The 24,734-nt window shown below is 41.7% G+C and overlaps 1 protein-coding gene across 1 annotated transcript in view; it reads right to left on the bottom strand.

Annotated features, from left to right (window-relative positions):
- OTOGL (otogelin like) overlaps window positions 1-24,734 on the bottom strand; it is a 187,301-nt gene that overhangs the window by 150,462 nt on the left and 12,105 nt on the right. Inside the window, exons 4-15 of the mRNA XM_059726122.1 lie at window positions 23,617-23,683; window positions 21,775-21,873; window positions 20,749-20,903; window positions 13,949-14,070; window positions 12,950-13,155; window positions 10,667-10,797; window positions 9,543-9,649; window positions 6,798-6,904; window positions 5,189-5,314; window positions 4,676-4,784; window positions 4,274-4,320; window positions 396-541 (exon numbers count right to left, since the gene is read on the bottom strand). Of these exons, the coding sequence (XP_059582105.1) occupies window positions 396-541; window positions 4,274-4,320; window positions 4,676-4,784; window positions 5,189-5,314; window positions 6,798-6,904; window positions 9,543-9,649; window positions 10,667-10,797; window positions 12,950-13,155; window positions 13,949-14,070; window positions 20,749-20,903; window positions 21,775-21,873; window positions 23,617-23,683 (1,422 nt within the window). The remainder of the gene's footprint in view (window positions 1-395; window positions 542-4,273; window positions 4,321-4,675; window positions 4,785-5,188; window positions 5,315-6,797; window positions 6,905-9,542; window positions 9,650-10,666; window positions 10,798-12,949; window positions 13,156-13,948; window positions 14,071-20,748; window positions 20,904-21,774; window positions 21,874-23,616; window positions 23,684-24,734) is intronic.

The raw sequence follows: 24,734 nt of genomic DNA, 5'->3' as shown, positions 1-24,734 counted from the left end.
ATGTTGTAAGCTGCTATGAAATGCCTTATCTAGCTGATGGTACAGTAAACCTGTTCCAACCTGTCAGCAAAAGTATTTATCCAAAACACCTGCTCAAGATGTAACCAAATATGTAGATAACTGTGTAATCATGAATGGATGACAGACTCCATAGATTTAAGCCTAATAAAAGCAGCAACTGATTTTACAAAGGAGAGTGCTCATATATTAATATAAAATATAGGCCATAAATAACACATATTTAGCCACTCATTAATAAAAAGCAGCAAAGGTGTTTCAATTTTGTTTAAAGCTGTTTCATGCCCAGGTAAATTTTTAATGGCTGTCTACATGAGACTACCTAAAACATTTATGTATCCATTTAGCATTGAAAATGTTTAAAAGTATAACCTCACCTGTCCACATGGAGCATTCCGTAAAATGACTGTGAATTTGTCTTTCCCAGTGCCTTTTACCAGAACATACTGGCAAATCCCAAGAAAAGTAAAATAACGACCATCAAATGTTGTGAAATGGGAGTTACCTACAACGGAGCACTCAGCTTGGGAGAGAGAAATCAATAAATAGGAAAATTAATTTGTAGAGAAACATACTGGAGTTCCATTAGACACAGAAAATAGACACAAACAGGTTTTCCTACCATGCATTCCCAAACAGAATAGCTAATCTAGTTTAAATCCATCTAGCTATCATGTCTGCATAGCACAATTTTTGCATTCCCATTACATTTCCACCTCATCAGCTGTACTGCTGCTGACACTATGTGAGTAACTTTTAATTAGGGACTATCACTACTATCTGAGCACCTCCCACAAAAAAAAAATTCTGTAAGAGTCCAACAACAAGACTAGATTTTTTCCCTATTAGTCTTTCTGAAATTAATGGAATTTTTCCTCCTTCATTTTTCTGCCTGCCCAAATGCAAAAAACATGCACTTCTTCCTCACTTTTATATATGTGGCGGAGCACCTTTGGGGTGCTCGTCACGTGGAAGGGGCTGCAACAGGCTGGGACAAAGCCAGCAGAGAAGGCAGCCAAGCAAAGCCCCCAAATGTCATTCTAAGTGGGAAGGTGTGTGGTGGAGCACCTTTGGGGGTGCTTGCCACCTGAGGGCTTTCATAGGCTCTAAAGGGGAGCCTGCTTTGGAAGAGCATCAGAGGAAACCTCCCCCAAGAACTATTTTAAGGGGGGAGGTGTGTGGCAGGGCATTGTTGGTAGCTGCCACTTTAAAAGCAGAGCCAAGCAGCCAGCAGGTGCTTGATTGTGGCGGCCATTTTAGATCTCTGGCCGTCTATATAAAAGAGAGCAGTTTGCTGCTGGCAGGCCGGGCAGTAACATTGCCTGGCTGCAAGACTCCATGCAACATTCTGGAGGTTAGGGCAGGAGCTGTAGGGGATGGCTTGGAGGCTCCTGGTCCTGGGCATGACCTAAAACTGCACTCTGCTGGGAGTGGGTGGCCTGGTGGGGCTCTCAGTGGCATGGGAGCCCCCAGGAAATGCCAGGCCCGTTACCACCCTGGTGAAAGGTGGGCAGGGGCGCCTTAACCCTAGCCCTCACCTTTGGGTGGGTCATGTACCATCGGAGGTAGTGGGGCCAGGCATGGCTGTGACCACCTGAACCTTGTGGGGTGCAAGACCCTGAGGAGGAAGAGTGTGTGCCAGGCATGGCTGTGGCCACCTGAGCCCTGTGGGGTAGAGGACCCTGAGGAAAGGTAGTTGGAGCCAGGCACTGCTACAGCCACCTTAGCCCACCTGAGGAGGGAAGCCCCATGGCCCCAGTGAGGAGGCAGAGATGAGGGGCCCCCATGAGGGGGGGGAAAAATGAGAGGGCTGAGAGCCCAGTATGTTTATATGTACAGAGTTGCCCCCAGAAGGAGCAAGAGCAAGCTTAGACCCGGTTGGGTAATTGGCTGACCACTACCCTGGTGAGGGTCGCACGAGAGGCCCAAAAGATGGTATATCTGCCACCCAAGGTACAAATTAGGTAAAGCCTATGGCCTGAGGGGCCCGCTCCAAGAAGAAGCAAGGCAGTATGAGTTGTCGACGTGTGAAAGAGACCCTGTGAGCGAGGGTGGAGCGTGAGAGGCCCTAGGGAGAGGAGGGCGGTATGAATGTGTGTGTGACTGAGGACTGACAACGAGGTCTAAGCTTGGTCTGACTAAACCAGAAGCAATGTGTCATCTGGATGCCATCTGCGAGGCTTGGGCTGCAGTATAGGGGAGGAACGGAGCCGCAGATAGTGCCCCCTGGCATCAGGGCAAGAATGGGCAGACTCTCACCTTAATTTAATATCCTAATTAATTAACAAGGCATGACAGGTGAGTCAGGTGGGTGGTGTGCCCAAAGGCAAGTGGGGAATCTAGCACTGTGGCTAGTCAGGAAGCCCCACTTCACCACAATATATTATTTTCCTTCAATTTTCCTGCTAGGGTGACAAGGTAAGTTTGGGGTAGCAAGGCTTTTGTATTGCATTCTGAACAGGGCCGGCTTGTCCTATCCTGCAAAACCTGTGGCCACAGCCAAGGGGCCCCCTGTGTCCAGCTGCTTGCCAGCCCTGTCCCCCACTGCTGATACCACCACTGCTGGCTTCACATCTGTCTGCTTGCCCTTCCCCTCTCCCCACCAGCTTCTTCTGCTGTTCATCACACCCACCCAACCCCCAAACTGCTGGCTTCTTCACACCAGGGGGCCCCAAAAAATTGAGGGCCAGCCCTGATTCTGAAGGAGGCTAGCACGCATCCAAGGGAGATCCATAAGCTATATGGAGCCATCTAACAGAAAAATTCTGTCTTCACTTTCATGAGTCTGCCCCATCAGTTTGACACGGTTATCCTTTCTAGGAAACACTGCTTTCAAGGGAAGTCTTGGTCACTAAGTGACACCAACTGTTTTGAATAATTTACTACAAAAGCCAGAGGCCTTACAGATAAGGATTGTTACAGTAATTAAAATGGAATTCTGTAAAAAATATACTAAACTGAGAAAATACTTCATGAAGAGTATAGATCAAGGCTGTTCAACTAGTGGCCCATGGGCTGTATCTTGCCTGCAAGGGGTTAAAACGCAGCCCGCAAGCTCCTGCTCGGCTGTAGCTCCCCCAATTGTTCTGGCTACAACAGCAACCAGAGTTTCTAGACTGCACCTCCCTCTTCCAATTGCTGTTTCCTGTCCCCTGCCCCAGGGGAGGGGCAGTACAGGGAGCTAAGGGTGAATGTGAGGAAAATAAAGCAGTGGTGAGCTAAGAGAGATGGCAGACATGCCATGTAGTGGTGGAGGGAGGGACAGGCCTGCAAATACACAGTGCAGTGGTGGGAGGGGTGTGTGGTGCAGCTTGACTTGGTGGGCCCACTGGGCATGAAGCCTCTAGTCACTTGGAAGTTGGACAGCAGTGGTAATGCATAGGGGGTGCACAAGGGTGCATGTGCACCCCCTGAGAGAACTGGCACCCCCTGACTGGCTGTGCTCACTGCTTAGGTGATGGGTGGGGAGGGGGCAGGTGGGAGCGCCAGTGCTCCCCCAGCAAGTGCTGGCTGGGGAGTGGAACACTGGTGCTCCCAGAAGCAGCCGCAGTGATTGGCTGTCTCATGATCAGCTGCAGAGTGATTTTCCCCCCCCCCCCCCCACGGTCAGCAAGATGGGCCAACGAGGGACCCCCTGCCCCTGGTCACTGACTGGTTGCTGGGGGGAAACATGCACCAGTCGCCCATGTTGGACAGACATGCACTGAATGAAGCATTCTTATTACTGTTTGTTACCATTTCACTTTCAATACAGGGAAGTGAATACACATGGTTGTGAAGGCTGGGCACTTAAAGACATGAGGGATGAATTAAAGCATTTATAATTTTGATATTATAGAAGAAGATTGAATTTTAGCTAGATATCTAACACTAAAACGTGAAGAGAGATAAATGAAGAATTTAGGAAAAAAATTTACTTGAAATACTTTAGAAACATTGTGAGATCAATAGCCAAACTCCTCAATTCCAGCATATGTATTATCAGGCAAAATAGAAGGAAAGCCAGAAAGAGGAAAAAAGAGTATGTCAGAAATACTGCAGGATACAAATAGTAATCAAAAGAAGAGTAGATATTTTACAGGTTTGTTGTGACCATAAAAGATGAAAGCTAGAGATTAAACAACCTCTGAACTGAACATGTCACCTGGAGAAAAAGAAACCTTGAGGGCATATTAGCTTTGTCATCTTTTAACAAACTCATATTTTTCCAACTCATTCCATATACTGGTGATAGGAATCATTAAAATATAGTTACCTGGGCAGTCATGTTCAGTGCAGTTCCAAATACCACCAATACAAATACTGAAAACGCACAAAAAAAAAAGGGAGACAGCAACGTAAAACATAGAAAGCATTCATTTTTTCAGATTTTAAGAAAATGTAACTTTCTAGTGTTACACTTTTTAAAGACAGTTTCCTAGGGTCTGAGTCAAATACAGACCTCGGGCTTTATGTGCATACGCTGTGTATGCATAAAAATATAATTTGTATTGCAGTCTATTTTTAAGAAATACATATTTGATTACTTTTGAAATATGTATATTTGATCACTTAAGAAATGTAATGTAACTTCATACCATCTTAGGAGGCATATGTTAAATATAGGTAGGTAGACACAGAGAGAGACACACACACAGTAGAAGGTGGGTTTACATACCAGTTACTGCATTCTTGTTGGATTTTTGAGCCTACAGGGAAGGCCACCCCGTGATAAATACAAGGACAATTTGATACAGAGATACAAGTTTCATTTTCCATAATGAGCCCTAATTTTGGCAAAAAAAGAAAAATTCTGAAAACATGGAAGGATAATCTTCCTGAACAAAGTAGAATATGTGCCCTATTTAAAAAATTCAACACAATTCTGAAAAAATTATATATACCAATGTCTTAGCGCTATTCTCACTTATATAATGCACTAGAGATCACTGGAGTTTTAAATGATAGTGACCAGTTCAGTTACACACTGCATTTTGGATAATTTTAGAATACAATATATCAAATTGGGGGGGGGGGGGGAAGGATTATGTAATAAGAGCTAACATAGAAATAGCAATATGCATTCTTCCAAATTTTTAGTCTTACAATAGACCATCCATTTAGATCCTATTGTTGTCTTGTTGGACATTAGTTTAATATCAATATATCATGTGAAGTTTTAGATGCTTACCATCTGGACAATAACAGCCATCTAAGCAATGGAGGTTGCTACCAAGACAATCCTTTTCGAACGTACAGGTTGGCGGGCAACAACTAATGCAATCCCGATGCACAAAACTGTCTTCACACTTTTCAGCTAGAGGATGTACAAATAACACTGGATATTAGCAAATCATTTTTCCTTTTATAAATTGAAGAGGGTCAATAATTAATTTGTTTTTCAACTGTAACATCTCACTAAAAATGTTGCACAATGTATATCACTTATGCCATAAGTGATGCATTGGAAGGACGGGGGGGGGGGGGCACATGCCTCCACAGCAGGGCATAGGACTGCAGCCTGACTGGACTGGTATCAGGCTGCCTCCATGGCCCAGCAGGCAGGACCCAAGGCAGGGGGGCAGAGCTGGGTGGCAAGACTTGTTGCTGCTACCACCACTAGGACCCCCCACACCAGCCATGCCACCATGGAGTAAAGCCACGTTGCCTGCAGCATCAGGAGTAAAGAACTAGGTTGGGCAGGGGGAGGTGCTGCATTGCTCTAACCTCCTCCCACCATCAGATACTTGCACACTGGGCCATGACTCTACTCTACCGCAACAGCCCAGCTGCTACTGCTGCTGCTCCTCTCAGGCCACCTGTACAGCCCCTCACCCCCCACCTGCCCTCTGCTGTAGAGCCACAGCCCCGCATGCAAATGGCTGGCAGCAGGAAGAGGTAAGGGCAGTGTGGCACCCCTGATCCACTACTCCTTGCATTGCTGGTGGCGTAGCATTACTCCATGATGGTGCAGCTGGCATGAGGTTTTTAGCAGTGGCAGCAGCAGCGAGTTTCACCACCCCACTCCTCTCTCCCATGTCAGGTCCTGCACATTGGGCCATAAAGGCATCCCAGTGCCAGTCTGGTCAGGTTGCAGTCCTGTGCCCCATACAGTGGATGAACAAAATTGGGAGGGGGGGGGCGGTATGTGATGTCCCACAGATAAGCCGCCCATGGCTCTGTCCTGCTCCCTCCATCACCATGGGGGCTCAGTGAGAGCCGCCAAAACCTCAGTCTGCCTGACCATAAACTTACCTGCAGGTAGCTGGGGGAGCTGCTCTCTACCACACTGCATGGGCCTGTATTGCTGGTCATATCCATGTGGTGGCCCCTGTATTCAATTGCCCTCCTCCCACTTGCCCCAGCTCCAAGCAGCCTCTTGTAGGCTGGAATTAAAATCATTCCCTAGCAGTGGGGGCCAAACAAATTAAGAGGTGTGCCATACTAAGCCCTGTTCCCTCCCTTAGAGCTATTCTGATCTTCTTTCCATACCCAATCCACTCTTCTGCTTTCTGCTCCCTGCCTTACCTGTCATCTGTGTTCCTTGCTTCCTCCCCCATCTACTACATGCCACACACAAAGGCTACTTGTGTCACTTCTGGCATGTGTGACATGGGTTGGCCACCCTTGCTCTAGCAACCATGCTTCATTATCACTTACGAAATATGGTATAACTTAAGTCAATTTATACAATTATAAGACTTGTGTAATTACAGTAAACATTTGGTGCCAATGTGGAACTAAAATGTACATTACTAGAATATAAAACAATAAAATATTTAATAATAAATTAAGCTTACTACAGGCAGGAAAATCATCCCTCCAGTCTCGTACAGGGTATCCTGCATGTGAGCATGCTCTAGCATACTCTGTCACTGCTCGGCAATAAGTTTCATCATCATCCGTTCTAAAATGGAAAAATGGTTTTGTGAGCACTGGGTACATCTACACTAGACGTTTGCTGCAGAGTTGCTTTATTAGCTCCTCAGTAAAATCTCAACACCTACATGTGCAGCCCTATTAGGCTGCAGGAAACTAATTGACTATGCCCCAGGTTAGTACTTGTAAATGTAAGTACTAACCAGTGGCAGTTTTATTTAATGCAGAACAATGCATGTGTACATGCTGACAGAGTTGGCTTGGGCATGAGGGTGCCTCAAATGCAGGGTTGCCTGCCAGTTAGCCCCACATTGGTGCACCCTCATGCCCCAGTCAGTCCCTCCACAGCATGTTTAACTGGGTCGGAGCAGCCCCAAACTAGCAGGCTGACCCCTGGGGCACACTGCCAGCTGGGGCTGCTCTGACCTGGATCAACATGCTGGGGGTCTCAGGGCAAGGTGAAGACAGTGCCCAGGAACAATAAACTCAAGAGTTTATTCATTCACATTAATTTCATGTGTAGACGTGCCCTCTGAGTGCTAAATGCAAGAATTATGAATTTCTCTCTCCTATATAACATCGCAGAACTCTATACAGGGCTAGCAATACACACTGTGAAAATGATACAAATTACAGCATCAGTTGAAAAAAGAAACTGGGACATTGCATATGTTTTTACATGTTTATGTTTTGATATGATAAAAGATATTTTTTTATTTTCATGTTACGACCACAAACATAGTTAATATTTTATTACAAAATAAATCAATGCTAATTAACAGAGGGAAACAGAAGTCTTGTAGTGAAGGCAGTGGAAAAGATGACATAGATCTTATTCCTGACTCTGTCAAGGAATTTCTGTTTGACCTTGGTCAAAATAACTCTCTATACCCCAGCTATAAAATGAGGGTGTACCTATCTCGAAAAGCCACTGTAAGTATATAATCATTAACAATAGCATACAGCTCATATACTCATGGGATGGGAATTGTATATAAACAATCTGGAGAGTCACGACCATTTTAAAATTAACTTAAGCCCATCATGATCTGTCATTCACTATGGAGGACTTATTGCCAAAATAATGTCAGTCACAAGACATCTTTATAAAAAACAAAATTAGAACATATTGCCTGTGTTTACTTGTCTTTCAGTACTACTAAAACTAATAGTTCTAAGAATATGTTACATTGTACGGGTTCTGCTTTCAACACACCTCTTAGAAACTCAAACACCACTGTACTTTTGTTATGTCCATCAGTCTCCCCAGCTCTCCTCACATAATCCAATTAAATGAGTCTTAAAGAAACTGTGACTCGGCATATCAACTAGGCTCCACAAGGAACTTCCTAAACTGATGCTAAGCTGAAAGATGAGAGGTTAAGCTGCAAGATGAGAGGTCTCTTATGAACATAAGCCTAAATTAATGAGATCCTGAGACATGGAAGCTTCCTTCAAAAGTTTAAAATACTGAGACTATTCATATCAATACCTACAGGCATGTAAAAAAAAAAAAAAAAAAAAATCCTCCCTGATATTCCCTCAGTTGACTCAATGTCATACTGAAAGTTTGTTTTACATTTTTCTCCAGGTGCAATAGAGTTATGAAGATGCAAAAACATTTTTTTTAATTGTCTTATAAATAAAATTCAGGTCCAGCCTGACTTTGGCTGCCAGTGAAATCAATGGAAAATGTCATGGGCTTCCATACAAACATTTTAGTCCCAAAGGATATAAACATGCAACATGTCATCAGTGGCAGAGCAATGCAACTGGGCATCTGGGGCACAACAGTAGTGGCAACTTCTGGTTGCTGCTGTGTCACCAGCACAATCACACAGCTACCAACAGTAATGTTTTTTTCATCTCCCTGACCTAACTTTCCCCCCTGAAGTTGGTTGCTGGCCCTAGTTACACCACTGCTTGTCATATCCATTTTAGGGCAAAATAGAAAATTAAAAATTAGCAGCCTATTATATTAGTCAATGGTAATAACATAATGAAATAGCACATACAATGGAAGGTACTGGGTGGGTAGTTCTTCAGCTCACTGTACCGATCACTTTCTGCACCTCATTTCAACAAAAAATTGATAATTCACTTTGACAAAGTAGCAGAAACAGCTATTGCTATTCTTATTGCCTACATCACTAAGATTAATTTCTAATGAAAGAGTTTCTATTTAAAAAGTAAACACTTTGTTTGGTCAGCTATTCATTTTCAGCATACCTAGGAAATCATAATAAACATGACTGACTGATATTGTTGGAAAAGGAATCAACACTGCTGGTACTCTTGGGGGTGCTAAGTAAAACAAATTATTATTAACAGAGCACAGCAGCCAAAAAATTCTAGCATGCACAGTATGGGAAGCAAGGAGAAATACAGGGCTTATTTCATCTGGTATTTGAAGGTTTAGCTCCCTCTGATGTCTATAATCATTGTAACCTCCTTGGACCTGTTTGAACTTGACCCATTGCTTAGTATGGTTAGAGTGACTACTGCGATTGAAAACAGAGATGCTGGGACATGAAACTGGGGAACATGGGAAGGGAAGTACTTATTTAAAATAAAATAAAATAAAATAAAATAACCTGAAAAGCCCCACGCTCTGAAACATGACAGGCTGCAATACCCCCCAAAATATTTAATACCACCTTTCTTACCTGCAAAGGTCATTCATACAGCTAGAAATATAAGAATAAGGATCTATGCTTTCATGACAGCTGAGAAAAGGAAATTGTAGGAGTACTTGGCACTTGAAGAATATGGCCTGTGCATTAAAAACAAGAATTATTCCTTTAGTTCCACTCCCCCACAAAAGAAAGCTAATAAATAAAAAAATTAGCCTACAAGGTTCCTTTCAGAATATAAGGATTCCCCAGTTTTCTCTTGTATTATTCCTTATCTCTACTATATTCCTACTATATCATGATTACTATGTTCATCATACCAGCCTGACGACTGAACTTCTAAACTAGTCAAAGACGACGACTGTTAATGATGAAAACTATTCACTTCTACATTGGAGCTAAGCATGTTTCTTGTGCTGTACAGTGTTCTCATGACACAACGAGATGCAAGAGATCAGGACTGAAAACTGAATCACAGGCCAAGGTGCCAGTGAAGATTTCTTAAACAGGCCAGTTGGCAAATTCATTAGCTACACAAAACTTAATTCATCCTAGTTTGCCAGAAACCCTCTAATGACCAGCCTGATCTGAATCTTCTCCCCAAAGTTCAATGCGTTTAGAGCAAGTGTTTAACTTTAGATCCAGCCCTTTTCTGCATGCTGGGTACAATAAATATATTGAGCCCATTTCTGATCTCATTTACACTACTCCTTTCCTTATTTCCTCTTTTGCACTATAACTCTACTAGCATCAATTAAATTAATCCTGGCCTCAGACTATATGACATGAGAATCAGACCTACTGAGTTTAAAAGTCCTTTAGCATTCTGAAGTGTTTCTTAGGATTATGAAGAATAAAGATTAATACATTTCATTTATTCATTAATATAGTTTATTTATTATGTACCAATATAAATTGACAGAAATTGATCAGTTTAAATGATGCTACAATATTAGTCTTTTAAACTATTATACAAAATTTTAAATCAATTGTTTATTAGGCATTTTTAGATTTCATACAGACATTTTTAGATTCTATGCGACAGCCTTGGTTTTGGCAGGGGTTTGGCCTTTCAAAACAATAGTATTGCCACTTAGTATAGGCTAGAGAAACTTACTGCTACAATGCACTCAACAAATTTACACTGACAAGCTTACCTCAGAAAACTCTGTGTCAGTTGAGCATGGACTAGAAAAATCTGAGGCAGTAGGTACACAAGTTGCATCCTCCAGGGTTTGCACAGACCAGCTATTTGCAAATACAGCAATGTCTTCCGTATAGTGACCTACTTCATAGAAAATATTGAACAGCATCACTTTCTACAAGCAGATAGGTCTTCCTGTCAAACCAAAACTGATTTACCGCTTGAGCAAAGCATTAAAATAGGCTTCCAATAATTGTTTTATGCTCACTTGATCCAAATTACACATATAATCAATCAACAATTTGAGATGTTTACAAATTCATTTGGTATAAAATATGAAATGAACATGAAATGTAACATGTTAAGTTTAAAAAAATTACCACAGTAAACACCTTTTTTTTTTTTTTTTAGGAAAAGTTATATGTCGTAGTTTCAGAACAAATCTCCAAGTAAAGACAGATTTCTTTTTATGGCTATTTAAAAAAAAAATTCTTGCACTTCTAACACATTTCATGTAAGGATCTCAACATATTTCACAGAAGTGGGTGAGTGCTGACATCCTTTCTTTCCAAAAATAAAACTCAAGACACCACAAGTTTTCTTCTGGAATGAGAATATGAGATACAATGGAACCACATATGACACTACAATTTACTAGTGGAAAGTGTTCAGGTTATGACAGATGTACCAGAACTTTTATAGAATAAATGACCACATTATTAAAAAAGAAAAATGGATGTTCAAGTAATTGTTCAATGTAATAAGGCTGGCAGCCAAAGCGCAGCCATGCCTGCAGCATAGGTTGCGGCTCCTGTGACCCCTTTCTGAAATCCTAGATCTTCCCCCTTGTACATAGGTACCTAAAATTTAATAAAGATGGACACAACAGGACAGAATGTTTTTAACACTATGGATTCCTATTTGAAATCTCTGGACTTACCTTGTGAATCATGTTTGCACACCTAAACATGTTAGCATTTCCTGGCACTCAGCAGCACCCCTGAAAGGATCTTAAGGAACCCCAGAGTGCCATAATACTGTAATTGAGAATCACTGCTATAGAAACTAATGATACTTTCTTTTAGAGACTGGGACCCATATAACTAAGGCTCACCTAAAACTACAAATAAATACAGATGCAACCCTATCCAAGACTCTAGGCCAGTTTCAGAGAGTATGGACATTGTTCTTAGACTAAATATAGACAGAGAATTGATTCAACCTGCACAGGTTAGTCTGAGCTGCATAGATTGAACTGATAAGCAAGTGAACAGACAATCACTTTTGATTCCAAAAATGTAGTCACATGCCTGCAGTGGCCCAGGCTAGAAGCTGATTTCAACAGCCTAGCTGTTGGCAAAATACACAGCATCTAATTATGACACAAAAGAAATGTGGCAAGAGAAAAGGAGAGGGGGGGGGGAAAAACAAAATCAGGGCAAAACTGAGACAATTCTTGAAATTTAAGAATAGGCAATGATGAGAAACTAGACTCTTCCAGTATATTTTATTACAATGATTAAATCCGATTATTACTTTTCAATTCTTTGAAACTTTTTTCCTTGCATTCCCAACATTCCACCTTTCACTTCAGGTAGGACTGAGTGTTTTCCATACAAAGGCAGCAGAATATTTTGCATATTGGTTGTGCGTAAAATGTATATTGACCACCATCTACCATAAATAAGGTGTTACCTACAGAAAAATACTATTCAGATTCAAGGAGAAACCAACTGTTTCTAATTCTGACACTGTAGCAAATCAACAGCACAAACTGACACACAGAGGGACCATGGCAGTGTACTATCTGGTCCAAGGTAAAATATAGCAGTGGGGAAAAAAAACACTTTCCTAAATGAAGTTTTTCAATTTCCCATATTTCACCAACCAAAAAAACATATTATTTCAATGGTAATTGATCATTCAGATTAATATGCTGAGTGAAAGAATTATGCATATATTAACTGTTTTAATTTTCAGCATATCACTTTAATGAAAATGCTATGTTTTTAATGTTTAAATATATTTTTATCCTTTAAGTTCAGCTTGTGTGTAGGTGCTTTGTTGAACAGGAAACTGTATAATTCAGTGTTTTGCTGAACTGGAGTTATACACCTAAGAACTCATCATATGGAAGGAAAGTGGAACAAATCCTATCTTTTCTACTCAACCTGATAATGAACTGAAGTGGAAAAAGCATTAATTTTTTTTAGTACAAGTCCCAATATTTACAAAACAGCATGACCAGGACAGTTGGCTTTAAAATAAAAGATGCTTTCCTGAGCTCTTCACTTACTGTTTTGTATTACAAGGTCATCAGATTTATTGCCATTAAAATTCCCACACAGACCACATGGTTTCCCTTTATGTTCTTCTGTTAGTTTCATATAAATACCAGAGCTTCCATCCCAAGCCAGAGAAAAACCAAAGGTAGTTTTCACCAGAATGTAGTCGGCCAATCTCTCGAAGAAGACATTTCCAATTGTCTGAGGCAAAGTTAATCTGAAAAAACAAAACCACCCAATTCAGAGACCCTAAATATTCTTAGGCGGTAAGAAGGTGAGAGGGACCCTGCTAACACATTTTACCTTTTAACTCATAAAACCTATTTGTCGTGTGCGCTCAGAGCAGATTTTTTATTTTTTCTCTTCAAAAAGATAAGTCAAAATTACCTTTCAGTCCTCTAGCTTTCTACAAAGAATATAGTGAAATAGGTATTTTCTGACATACCTAATGCTAGCCTCTTCTTTTACCATAGAGCCTCTAAGAGTATGGTTTTACAGAATAGTTATGTAGATATTACCTTCAGCCCCTCAACCATTCACGTGCAACCCACCCCACCTGAATTTCCAGGTGCTTTCAGACCTGACTAGCTGGCCCAGCTGTGTTTGCATTAAAACCTAGGTTCAACTTTCACTCAAAATGATTACCCACTCCCAGTACGGATAAAAGTTAAAAAAAATCCAAATGCCACAGTTCTCCCATAATATCCCCTATGCACCCTGAAGGTAGGCAAGCTCCACAGCTCACAGGGGGGGTGAGGGAAATCATGGAGCAGCACAGCATACTGCAGAAGCAACAAATAAACTCATGCAATATCCCAAAGTATTGGAAACACTCATGTAGTTTTGCAATACAACTCACACCTGAGCTAAGCTAATCCAAATAGAAGGTGACCCAAAGTTAACACTACAATAAAAAAAATGCCATAAATGTAGTGTTTAGAATCATAATTCCCTAATGATAATACTTCATTTTTCTAGTAAGATATTCAAAATATTGTCAATTTACTTACCTAATTCCTTCTTTTCTTACTTCATGTCCCAAAATGACTATTTCTTCTTGGTTGGAAAAAAATAAGCTGATTGACCTCAGACAAGAATATACGGAGCCATCACACTGAGGGCTATTATGAACCTTGAGAGGGCAAAAATAGATATATACTAACAACAACAAATTTTTTTACACAACATTTTCAGTAAAATTTTCATATAATGTTTTATATTTGTACTTGCATCCCATGGAAGAATCCAGAGAGTTTTGCAAATAAATGCTTAAATTATATAGAAGAATACAAAGTTACGAGATCACTTTGCCCAATGCTACTGCAATATACAGCAACTGTTTCAAAGCATATATGCCTATAACGTTACTATATAGTTTAGGGGGAAAAAAGAGTGGATTATTTCATCCAAAAGAGACTACAAAGGAAAGTTAGTGGAGCATAACATAATTATCCAGATACAAATGTTATGACAATACTGAGATGAGCACCTCAATCTAACGAAAAGTGCCAGAAGACCTTCATAGTTCAGGCATCTGCTCTATTACACAATGTCTCAAAACTCTACAACACTCTTACCACTGACTTAGACCAAAGATTGCCATCTGCTGAACTATCAGCACCTCCTCTTATGCCAATCAGTTTTTCCTCCTTTCAAGTATTGAATCCATTTGGTTTTAGAAATCCAAAAGGACTGGTACAGAAGTAACATGAAGTTTTTAACTTGCATAGTCTACTCTGTCAGGGACAGCTTTTCACAACCATACAGCTAGAGATTTCTCTCTATTAGAAATGTATAAAATCTGGTTTCCAAGCCTTTCCATCTCAGTAGATTTCTCTGTTTACTGGCAAAAGACTGCTTGCTACTAGAACCTTGAGCAAAGTAAACTATACCAGCAAAAATCTTGGGTATTGGCCAGTATGAAAATGTTAAGAAAAAAATGCATGCACTCTTATAATTAATGTTAATAGAGTGGCAAAAATGTCTACGGTAGTCTTGGCCCAAAATACATAAACAAAACCAAATAAAGCAAAAATAATTCTACAGCCTTAATAAACATATCCCCTGTCCTAATTGGGCACATTCCCATGAGCAGGAACATCTGTTCCCTGGGGACAACTAACAGCGGCACATATTCGTGTCTCTGCTAGTTGTCCCTGGGGAAGCACCCCTGCACATGGCAAACTGCCCTGGGTGGGGTAGGGAAAGCTGGGTTAGCACCTGGTCAGCACCTTCTGGGGCTCCAGCGATCCAGGTGCACAGAGCCTGGCTGACAGGCAGCTAAAACATGGGTCTGGCTGGCCAGGCTCTAGTTTCAGGCGGTGCACATTGCTGCTACATGCACCATCTCGGTTGCTTTGTTTCTGACGCAGGTTGGATTTTTTTTTGACACCAGGATCTCCTGGTGTCAAAAAAACTCCTGCTGCACTACAAATCAGCAACGTAGAGGACATCTGCATGCGTACTGCATGCAGTTTGCAGTACCACAGATGGGTCTACAGCACTACAACTGCATGTGCAAGCTCATGGGGACATGTCCATCAGGTTCTTCTATTCAAATTTTTATATAGTGAACTTTAGACAACCCCTTTGATACAGAATCCACATTTATAATATAGGCTGTGTCCAACCTTCTTGTCAAAACTGCACTCCATTTAAGGAGATTTCAGAAAACTCTCTCAAGTCATATTTTTCTCTGAAACTCATCTGCAGCTCTAAAAAGTATCACGGGAACAATTTCACGTAGCTTTGAACAATAAGAAGACGAGAATAGGATGAGCCATATACAGAAACTTGATGTCATTTACCTGATAGAGTACACTACTCAACATTTGCTGTTAGAGCACTCCATTCAACCTGAAATGTTTCAGATTTCGGTAAATGAAAAAGCATGTAACTAAATCAGAGGCAAGGGTTCTCCATATTTGCCTAAGGAAATCATTTTGTGGCACAATTCACTTTAAATCCTATGAATAAGAGAAATATAAGACCAAAAGGAACCATAAGATCCTATAGTAACTATATCATGACATCATGTATATCATGACAAATTTCACTCACTTATCCCTGGCTTCTTTACTTTTCATTCCATCCAGGAAGAGCACACACCAACTCCTGAAACTTCCTTAGCCTGACGAAGGGTTTTTGAACTCGAAAGCTTGCTTAATAACTATTCTCCAACTATTTGGGTTGGTCTAATAAAAGATATCAAATTCACCCAAGGGACCTTGTCTGCCTATGTCCTTAGACCAACATGGCTACAACCTACACCCCTACTCACTTATCCCTACACTAAACCCAATAATTTGTGCAGGACAAAGCATACCTTCCAGAAAGGCATCCAATCTTAATCTAAGGACATCTAGAATGGAAAATCACTCACTTCCCTTGGCAGTTTTAATCACTGAAGGCATGCAACAATTGCTTTCTCTTCACACAGGTGGTTTGCTTAAGACTTAAAAACACCACACAGCAAGCTCAGGTCTTGGTAAGACTCTTGGCTTCCTATTACCCAGTTTGTAAATCCATGCTCCTTGCATTAAGTTACATTACAGTGCACTGCTCCAATGTCATTAAAGGTTATTCCTAAGCAAACCTTTTCAGTCTTTCATAAAACATGATGCTTGTTCCACTCTCTCTCCCCTAGAATCTACTGAAATCTAAATTCTGTCTCTTAATACAATGATGGATTTGATTCTGGGCTATTTTGCCTTTAAAAAAAAAAGTCTTAGGAGAGAATTCTGCAAAAGAATTCAAATGAAATGGAAACAGAGTGAACTAATAGCAACAGCAATCTGCTCCAGTATCCATGTTCCAAATCTTTTAGCAGGTTACAAAGAAATCACAGTTCTGACACTGAATTTCACTATTTTGCTGTTCCTTTCAGAAAGACATGGCCTATATTTGGTTCTGCTACAAGGATTGCCTATTCTTCCAAATATATTTCTGTAGCAAATAAGACTTTAGCAATATTGTATTTTCTCACATACCATATGCCCCCAAAGATGATACACACCTTGTTTTGGAAAAACAGAATGGGGGGAAAAAAAAAAGATTTTTCCTCTCATGGCTGATTGCTGACTGCAGCGACCCTGGCTGCAGCAACTATGGCTCTGAGACGGTTAACACTGTAGCCGCTGAAGGGTAAATTCTGCCCTTCCCTCCCTTATACTAGGAGAGGGAGAAGCGTGGCAGTCATCTTACAGCAGCATCTCCTTGCTTCTACTCCAGTGAAGAAAAGACACTTAAAGACATGCATGCCAAATTTGGAGGACTAATTTTGGAGGAAAGGGTACATAAGGTATATAAGTAAGTACAGCAAGTTATACACAGAAGTTCAACTTTAGAAAAATGCAACTTAACTTGCAAAAACTAGAAGGTAAACAATTAAAGTCTAAAAAAGATCATAATGGCAAATAAAATGAGTACTGCATTATCTTTACTGGATACAGGCCATTATGCACTTTGAAAGCTAATTCGGTGTTTAGATGAAAGATAGGCAAGCCCTCAAAGTAAAGAGATATACAGAGTGATTAATTGGTATAATGTATCGCACTCTGAGGCCTACTGATCAATACAAATGTTCTCTAATAGGTATACCTTCTGTAATCTCATATACACTTTCCCAGTACTATATATTGCCCATCTGACAGCATTTAGAAAGTCTATTATTTCTGCACTCTATACAATGACTGATTAATTTAAAATGTACAAACAGTCCTTGGAGTAGAGATCAGAAACCAGGTATCCCTGGTCTAGGTAAATGTCCTAATCTTTAGGTTAGAGAGTAATGCTTCCTCTCTTTGGCTTAATGAACCTTGAATTATTTTTGTACAGTGGTACAGCTTGGCAGGAAAGGTAGAAAGTATCCTGGTGACTTTCCTGGTAAATTAAAGGTATGGGTTTGAACTCTTAGGGTGCGTCCAGACAAGCGTGCATGTGCCTCTTGCCCTGCCTCAAACCCCTTTGAGGCGGGGCAGCAGGCACATGGGGGAACAAAAAAATGTTCCCCGTGCTGCAAACTTGCAGTATGGGGAGAAAATTAGACCGCTGGAAATCCAGGGGTCTAAAAACAGTGAAGTATAAAAAAGGGGGCAGGCAACTGGAGGCTGGGTCCTCCATGGAGACACTCTGGCTGCCAGAGCATCTCTATGGTTGGCCCCTCACCCTGGTGCTGAAACACATGGCTGGCCAGGCCACGTGTTTCAGCACCAGGGCTCCAGTGCCGGTGAATAAGGGGTCGGGGGGGGGGGGCTGGAGGAGGGGGAAGGGACTGTGGGGCGGACCCCTGACGGCCCTGCCCACTCCCCCAGCCCCCCCCCCGGGCCGGCCCCTCCCCCCGCCAGCCCCCCCAAGCACCCCTACCCTTACCCTGTCTGGCCCCATCCCCCCAAATACCCCCTGACCCCCCACCCCATACTTTAAAAAAACCCCAAAAAAACAAAAAACCCCGGCACTTACTGGCAGTTGGAGCTGCCGTCTGGCTGCCTGGGGCCCTGCCCCCACAGTGCAGGGCAGGGCGACAGTCCCAGCAGCCCTAGCCCGGGCCCTGCTGCCCTTCCACTGTCCTGTGCTGCCCAGGGGGCTCTGCCAGGAGGCCCCGGAGGCCCCCCACCCCTGTTTCTAAGGTAAGCAGAGGCTTTTTTTTCCCATTTTTTTTCTGTTCCTTTTCTGTTTTTTTTAAGTGATGGTGCCTGGGGTTGTGGGGGTAGCCTTGGGGGCCTGGGGGTGCAAGTTGCGGGGTGGGGCTGGGTGGGGCAGCAGCAGCTGGTGAGGGATGGAGCCAGGTGGGGCAGCAATCAGGGGGCTAGGGTGGGGCATGTGGACCTTGCAGGGGGGGTGGTAGCCCCTGTGGGGGCCATTTGGCCCCCATTGGGGGGGACGTACCCCTTGTGTGGGGGACAACCCCCCTGTTGGGGGGCTGAACAACCTGTTGGGGGGCTGTATCCCTTGTGTGGGGGACCAGTCCCTTGTGTGGGGGCCATCGCCCTGTGGGAGGGCAGTAAAATATGTATTCATGAATTCATGAAACCTGCATTTAGAGTTCACTTTATTATTATGCTACGAGACTTGCTTTAACACTGTAGATATATCAATAAAATGTTGTCCAACTGATCACTGTCTCTGTCTCACTCTCTCTCTCTCTCTTTATAGTGGTCTTTTGTTTTACTTGTGGAGGAACATGGATTTGGGGGTATTTTACAGAGTGATGCTGGGATTTTTTTTAATCAGGATCTTTCAGTTTTCCAATAGGGAACTCCAGAATTCCTGCTAAGGAGGCCAGTGGCAGGACCCTGCCTGCTCAGAGCTGGCACCTTGGACCCATCTGGCTGTGGCTGACCTCCTGGCCAGTTGGGGCCAGGAGGACATGCTTTGACAGGTCAAAGCAGGCTGCCACACCCAGAACATCTTCCGGGTGATAGCTGCCCAGATGGCCGGACAGGGGGCACAAATGCCAGTAGTGCCGCACAAAGGCCAACCCTGCAGCCGCAGTCCACTGGCAGCTGGCCCAGAGGGGCAGATGCCTCTACTGGCTGTGCAGTCCCCATCCGGGTCTGGCAGGTGGACAGCAGGTCACAGCCAGGCAGCAACCCCCACTGCAAGACTGCTGCTGTGGGTAGAGGATGCAGGGAACTCCCAGGGCTGCTTCAGCAGTCCAGCTGGCAGAAGGGGTAGTGTCTCCAGGTACCAATTGGCTGGGCCCCGGAAGCTCCTGAGAGCTAGTAGCCTTGAGCTACTTGCCAGGGAGGCTTTTTATACTGCTGGGGCCAGGACAGGTGCTGGCCCCGGGCTCTAGCTCCTCCTGGCTGAAGATCCAGGAGGAGCCAGGCAGGATTATTTTGCCCCAAGTGGCACAATTTGCTCCACAACAAAGTACACGTCTGAGCACATGCACTGAGGCAAAAAGCTCCAGCTCAAATTTGCACTGCTTCTATTTGAGCTGCTGCAAGTGCACGTACTTGCATGTGTACACACATGCTTAGAGGCTCCAAAATTTGAGGTAAGTGCTGTAAACATAGGTATATGCTATGAAAAGAGAAAATTTATGAACTTAAGTCAAGGAGAGAGTCTAGGATTATGAATCCCATTCTGAAAGGCAGCTCCCTGAAACCCAGCTTATTACTGGTTACTTTAGACAACTCCTTGCTCAACATGCTGGCACTGCAAATTCCATTCTGAGATGCCTAACTCTCTCCATGCAATGCATGGGGCACTTAGGCACTTCACTCAGAGCTGTGGATTCCACTGAAGGGGTAAGGCACCAAAACGTTAGCTGTTGCAAAGCTTAGCATTGAAACGCCTACACTGAAAAGTTCTTCTGTGCATTTAGCTTTTAATGGTCAGAGGCTTTGTAAGCCTCATAGCCAACCCTGTCATACATTCCACGTTCCATAAAGATCAATGCAGTTAATGAAATAATATTTCCGTCTGTCAATAAAATGTCTAAATCTATGTTCTACCTCAAAATGTAGTATCACTCATATTGAAACTGGAGGTGCTAATGACAGCTAATTCCACTTTACTCAGGAATTCACTCATTTCTCAAGTTCACTGACATTTTCTGGCATGCCAATCTTTCCTACAAGCACTGGCCAACAGGAGAAGTTAGGGACAATTTTTAGACTGAAAGCAATAGGAAATGTTTTAGTGTGTTGTGTTGCTTAAGGATTAATTATTGTACACATGCTTAGACTCTTTCCATCAGCATAAATAGTACATAACTTGAAATACTGTTTTTATTTCAATAAAAATAGTCAGTCCTGTATTTCATTAAAAACACAAAACAAAACCAAAACACCCTCACACTTACCCATACAGTGTACTGAGGTTCTGGTGCACTGCAGTCTTTTGCAAAAATATAGGAACAATTTCCTGGGAAGTAATAATAGATGCCATCAAATGTTTCAAAGTTATACTGTCCCCAGGATTTGCAAATTCCATTTCGCTCCTTACCAGCATTAGGTACTGGAAAGAATAAGGTAACAAGTACATTAAAAACAAAGCAACTAAGCAATGCTATTGGCATCTACAGAAAATATTGCATGTTAGGTGAACATACATAAGGCAGAAGATAATTTCATTGATAAATAATTGATCAATGATAAAGCCATTAAAGAAAATACCCCTCTTGGATTATATCCTGACCCCATCAAGCCTATGGCAGTTTTGGGTGGGGGAGGGGGTGAAACCTTTCAATTATGAAGAGGAATGAGGTAAGAGATTACAAACATACTATGTTCAAAATCATTTGGCTGAAGGCTGAGAAACAGGTTCAAATTCAATAGCAGCTTTGACCTAGTTTCCTCAGAAGGTGGAGGGGGGGAAAAAAACCTAAATCAGTGTAGCTGATTTAGGCCCAGCTTTAAACTCTCCTTCCGTGGCTGCTGTTATAAATACCTGAACCAGGCACCCTGAGGAGTCGGGACAGGATAAGGAAGTTCCAGGCCAGGTCTACTGCTGAGAAATTTGTTCTTGTCCTACATAGAACAGCCATGAAATCTGAGCCACTGAAATAATCTGGAAGTCCTGTTTTCCAAAGATGCATTTAGCCATTGTTAATGGAAGTGCAGTGTCCTTTTTAGTTAATGCAGTTAAATGGTGATGCATTAGAATATCATAGAAGGCATCAAGTAATATAATACAAGAATGCTTGACACTAGTCTATACTTCCATACTCTGAGCACAGAGTATGAACCATCTGGCCCCTTGGGAGGATTACAGGTACATTATAAAGGGAATTGCACACCTGCTCTGACCCAGGATTAGGTTAACAAACTATCCCTAAAACTGTACTATAACCTGATATTTAGTTCCTTTGTTTGTTACTGAAACTTACCAATTTGGCACCTTTTCCCTTGAGCCTGAAATGTCTGACAGTCGCATGCACCTGCCTCTGTACAGGTTGCTCCATTAAGGCACTCTTGAGGACAAGTACCTGTAAGGAAACATAGTTGCCTTCCGGTATATAATGAATCTGCTAAATAAATGTAATTAAATGTTGCTACTGTTAACTAAAACAGAACTGGCTTCATTAGCTAAAAGTTTAATCTACAGTAATCCTTCCATTTACTCTGTTCCATATTTTGTGTTACTTTGTTACAGGATAGCTTGAGATTTATAAACTAATAAGAGACCAAAAGGGCAGCCTCCTCCCAGTAAATATAAGTTCAAGTCCCCATATAAAGAAACCAAATCCCAGTTGACTTATACCAAAAATATACATGTGTATACAATATACGTGCAGTTTATACACAATGAATAAATTCAGCACAATCAGTGCACATGTTTAGTTCTCCTTACTGAGCGTTAGAATGAAGGATTCATGCAAGCTATGAATCCCTCTGAAAATAAACGTATGCAGTCAAAACAGCTATAAATAATCAGCTTCATATGCTTAAAAATGAGTTAAATGGTTTAACAGTTGATTGGTGTCATAAGGCTGTCTTGCTTTACATTATAGTTGGTTTAGCAGGATATTTAAAACTATGTATGTGGTTTCTAAACATAGTTTCATTAAATGGAATAACATACAACCTTAAAAAAAAAACACCTCCTTTTTTCTATTGGCCTTATGAAGAGAGATTGGTCTAAAACAAAACTGCAGATCTGAAATACACAGAGTTTGGAGAGAGAGACAGAAAGAGAGAGACAGAGAGAGACAGAGGACCAGAATCCAAACCCAGATCAAAATATTGCAATTTGCCTTTTTCTACAATGGCTAATTTTAAACCCCATGTCCAAACATCTTTGGGTTTACCAGGGTTAAAAATTCTCCTCTGAATTCTGAAGTTCAGGAACATCTTTAGGTGTGTACGCGTGCACATAAGTGAACGAGTGAGTGTACACGAATATTCCTTTTTTTTTTTTTTTAAGGAAGTAGAAGAATCTTAGTCTTGTATTTTTTCCATTGAAAACTATTTTTCAAATGCACATAAAATACATCTATATTTGAAAATACAAACAACAACATCATCTCCTTCACCTCTATAACAACTGAAAAAGAAAGACTTTAGAAAAGCTTAAGCTGCACTATATGTGTATTCATTTTTATGGAGAGGTTGGGAAAATACACTGTGTTCAAGTAGTTAGATCTGGTCTCAAGTGGAATATCACTGTTCAGCCTCTTTGATCAGATTTCTATGCAGGAAACTAAGAAACAAAGGTGCAAGCATGTCTATTGTAATTTCTGTGAAGTCTCTCCATTAACACTAAACTGCCTGAGATGGTTGTGTTCAAAAAATGCCTAGAATTTTCTAGAAGCATCTTTATGGTGCTCATCCAAGAGCCACTGTTACGTAAGCATCCCATGCAACAGCTACTCAATTTGCCAATGTCCAAAACTTTCAAACAAGATGAACAAACCAAACCAACCAACCCCAAAGAAACCTGTGGTAGAAATTAATTTAAAGCAACAAACAATTTTAGGTAATGAAATGCTATAGCATTTTTCTTTCAAACAGAGAAGTTAAAAAACCCCCCCACAGAAAATAACCATTTTCTATGATCAAGCAATTCAGAAGTACAAGTTACCTAATGCAATAAAAATGAGATATTACCAGGTTATCTATCATGAAGAAAATGCCATTAAGACTGATACAACCTTTGGTAAAATGAGATAGGTTATAGATGTGTGGCACTTTACCGAAATCCTTTCAAACAAGAAGCTATCAACACTGACCTCCTGATGGACTTGGACTCTGAATAAATGGCCCATGAAGTCTAGATTGAGGGGAAACAGTTTCAGTCTATCAAAGAAACAAGAGAGGCAAAAGTAGAATATTAATACTTTGTGAATAATTTGACTGGTACAAGCCAGGGGGGTTGCAGCAGTTTTAGGAAATGATTTTGCATCAACGTAGAGCCTTTCATCCACAGATTTCCAAAACGCTTTGTAAACAAAAGGTGAAGTTACTTCCGTGGCCAAAATGAAGCCAACACTGGGATGCAACACAGTGATAAAGTTACCGCTTTTCCTTTTTGTGATTTGCTAGCACAGAAATAGCTGTCTGACCGAGGCAGATACGCAACACTTGCTTCTTGGTATCTCTCCCTTCTCCCACTTACTGCCCCAAGGTCAACAAATTTGCTGCCCCCTCTGACAGGGCTGTTAAATGGTGACGACTTCAACTTAGTAGGATTTTGTGTTTTACAAAAGCAAAATCCTTCAGCATAACAGGTGAAAAGTTTGAAAATGACCTTAAAATTTACCTCAGATAAGTGATAATTCTGATTTGTCCCTTATCTGTACGAGTTGGTAGGAACATTGGATAGGAAGGGACCTGCCCTACTTAGTCATCAAGTTAAGTCCTCCAGTATCACAGGTAACCATCATAATATAATTCACGAACAGATCATGGTCCATCCTATAACTAACTAGATTTTGGCTTTGCTACTCCCATGGAGAGCCTGGAACTTTATGTTGGAAAGTTAGAAATCTTAATCTAATTTCTAGCCTCAATTTATTCATTAACATACAGTAAAATGTGGATACAGCACAGGGTTAGGTTTCCTGCTCCCCTTTGAAGATAAGGGCTTTTTAATTAGCTAGGAATAGTTCAGGACTGCAGAGGTGATCCAGCTGTTTGCTTGAGCTTTTATTTCAAAGGCTACCAACCTCTCTGTTCAGCTGCGTCTTAACACTGATAAGATCCAGCTGATGGAAGCTGCAGCACCCTTTGAAATAAAAGCCACAGCAAACAGTTGAGTAGCTCATCCTTAACTTGGCAACCTACTGCCAATTAAATAGGTTGTAAACCACCTCATATGAATGGCCCAGGTTCTACTACAGATCCAGCT

This window comes from Alligator mississippiensis, chromosome 4 (assembly GCF_030867095.1).
Source record: "Alligator mississippiensis isolate rAllMis1 chromosome 4, rAllMis1, whole genome shotgun sequence".
In the NCBI taxonomy this organism is placed as follows: Eukaryota; Metazoa; Chordata; order Crocodylia; family Alligatoridae; genus Alligator; species Alligator mississippiensis.
The sequence above is the reverse complement of the archived record's forward strand: the minus strand, read 5'-3'. Positions and strand labels throughout refer to the sequence as shown.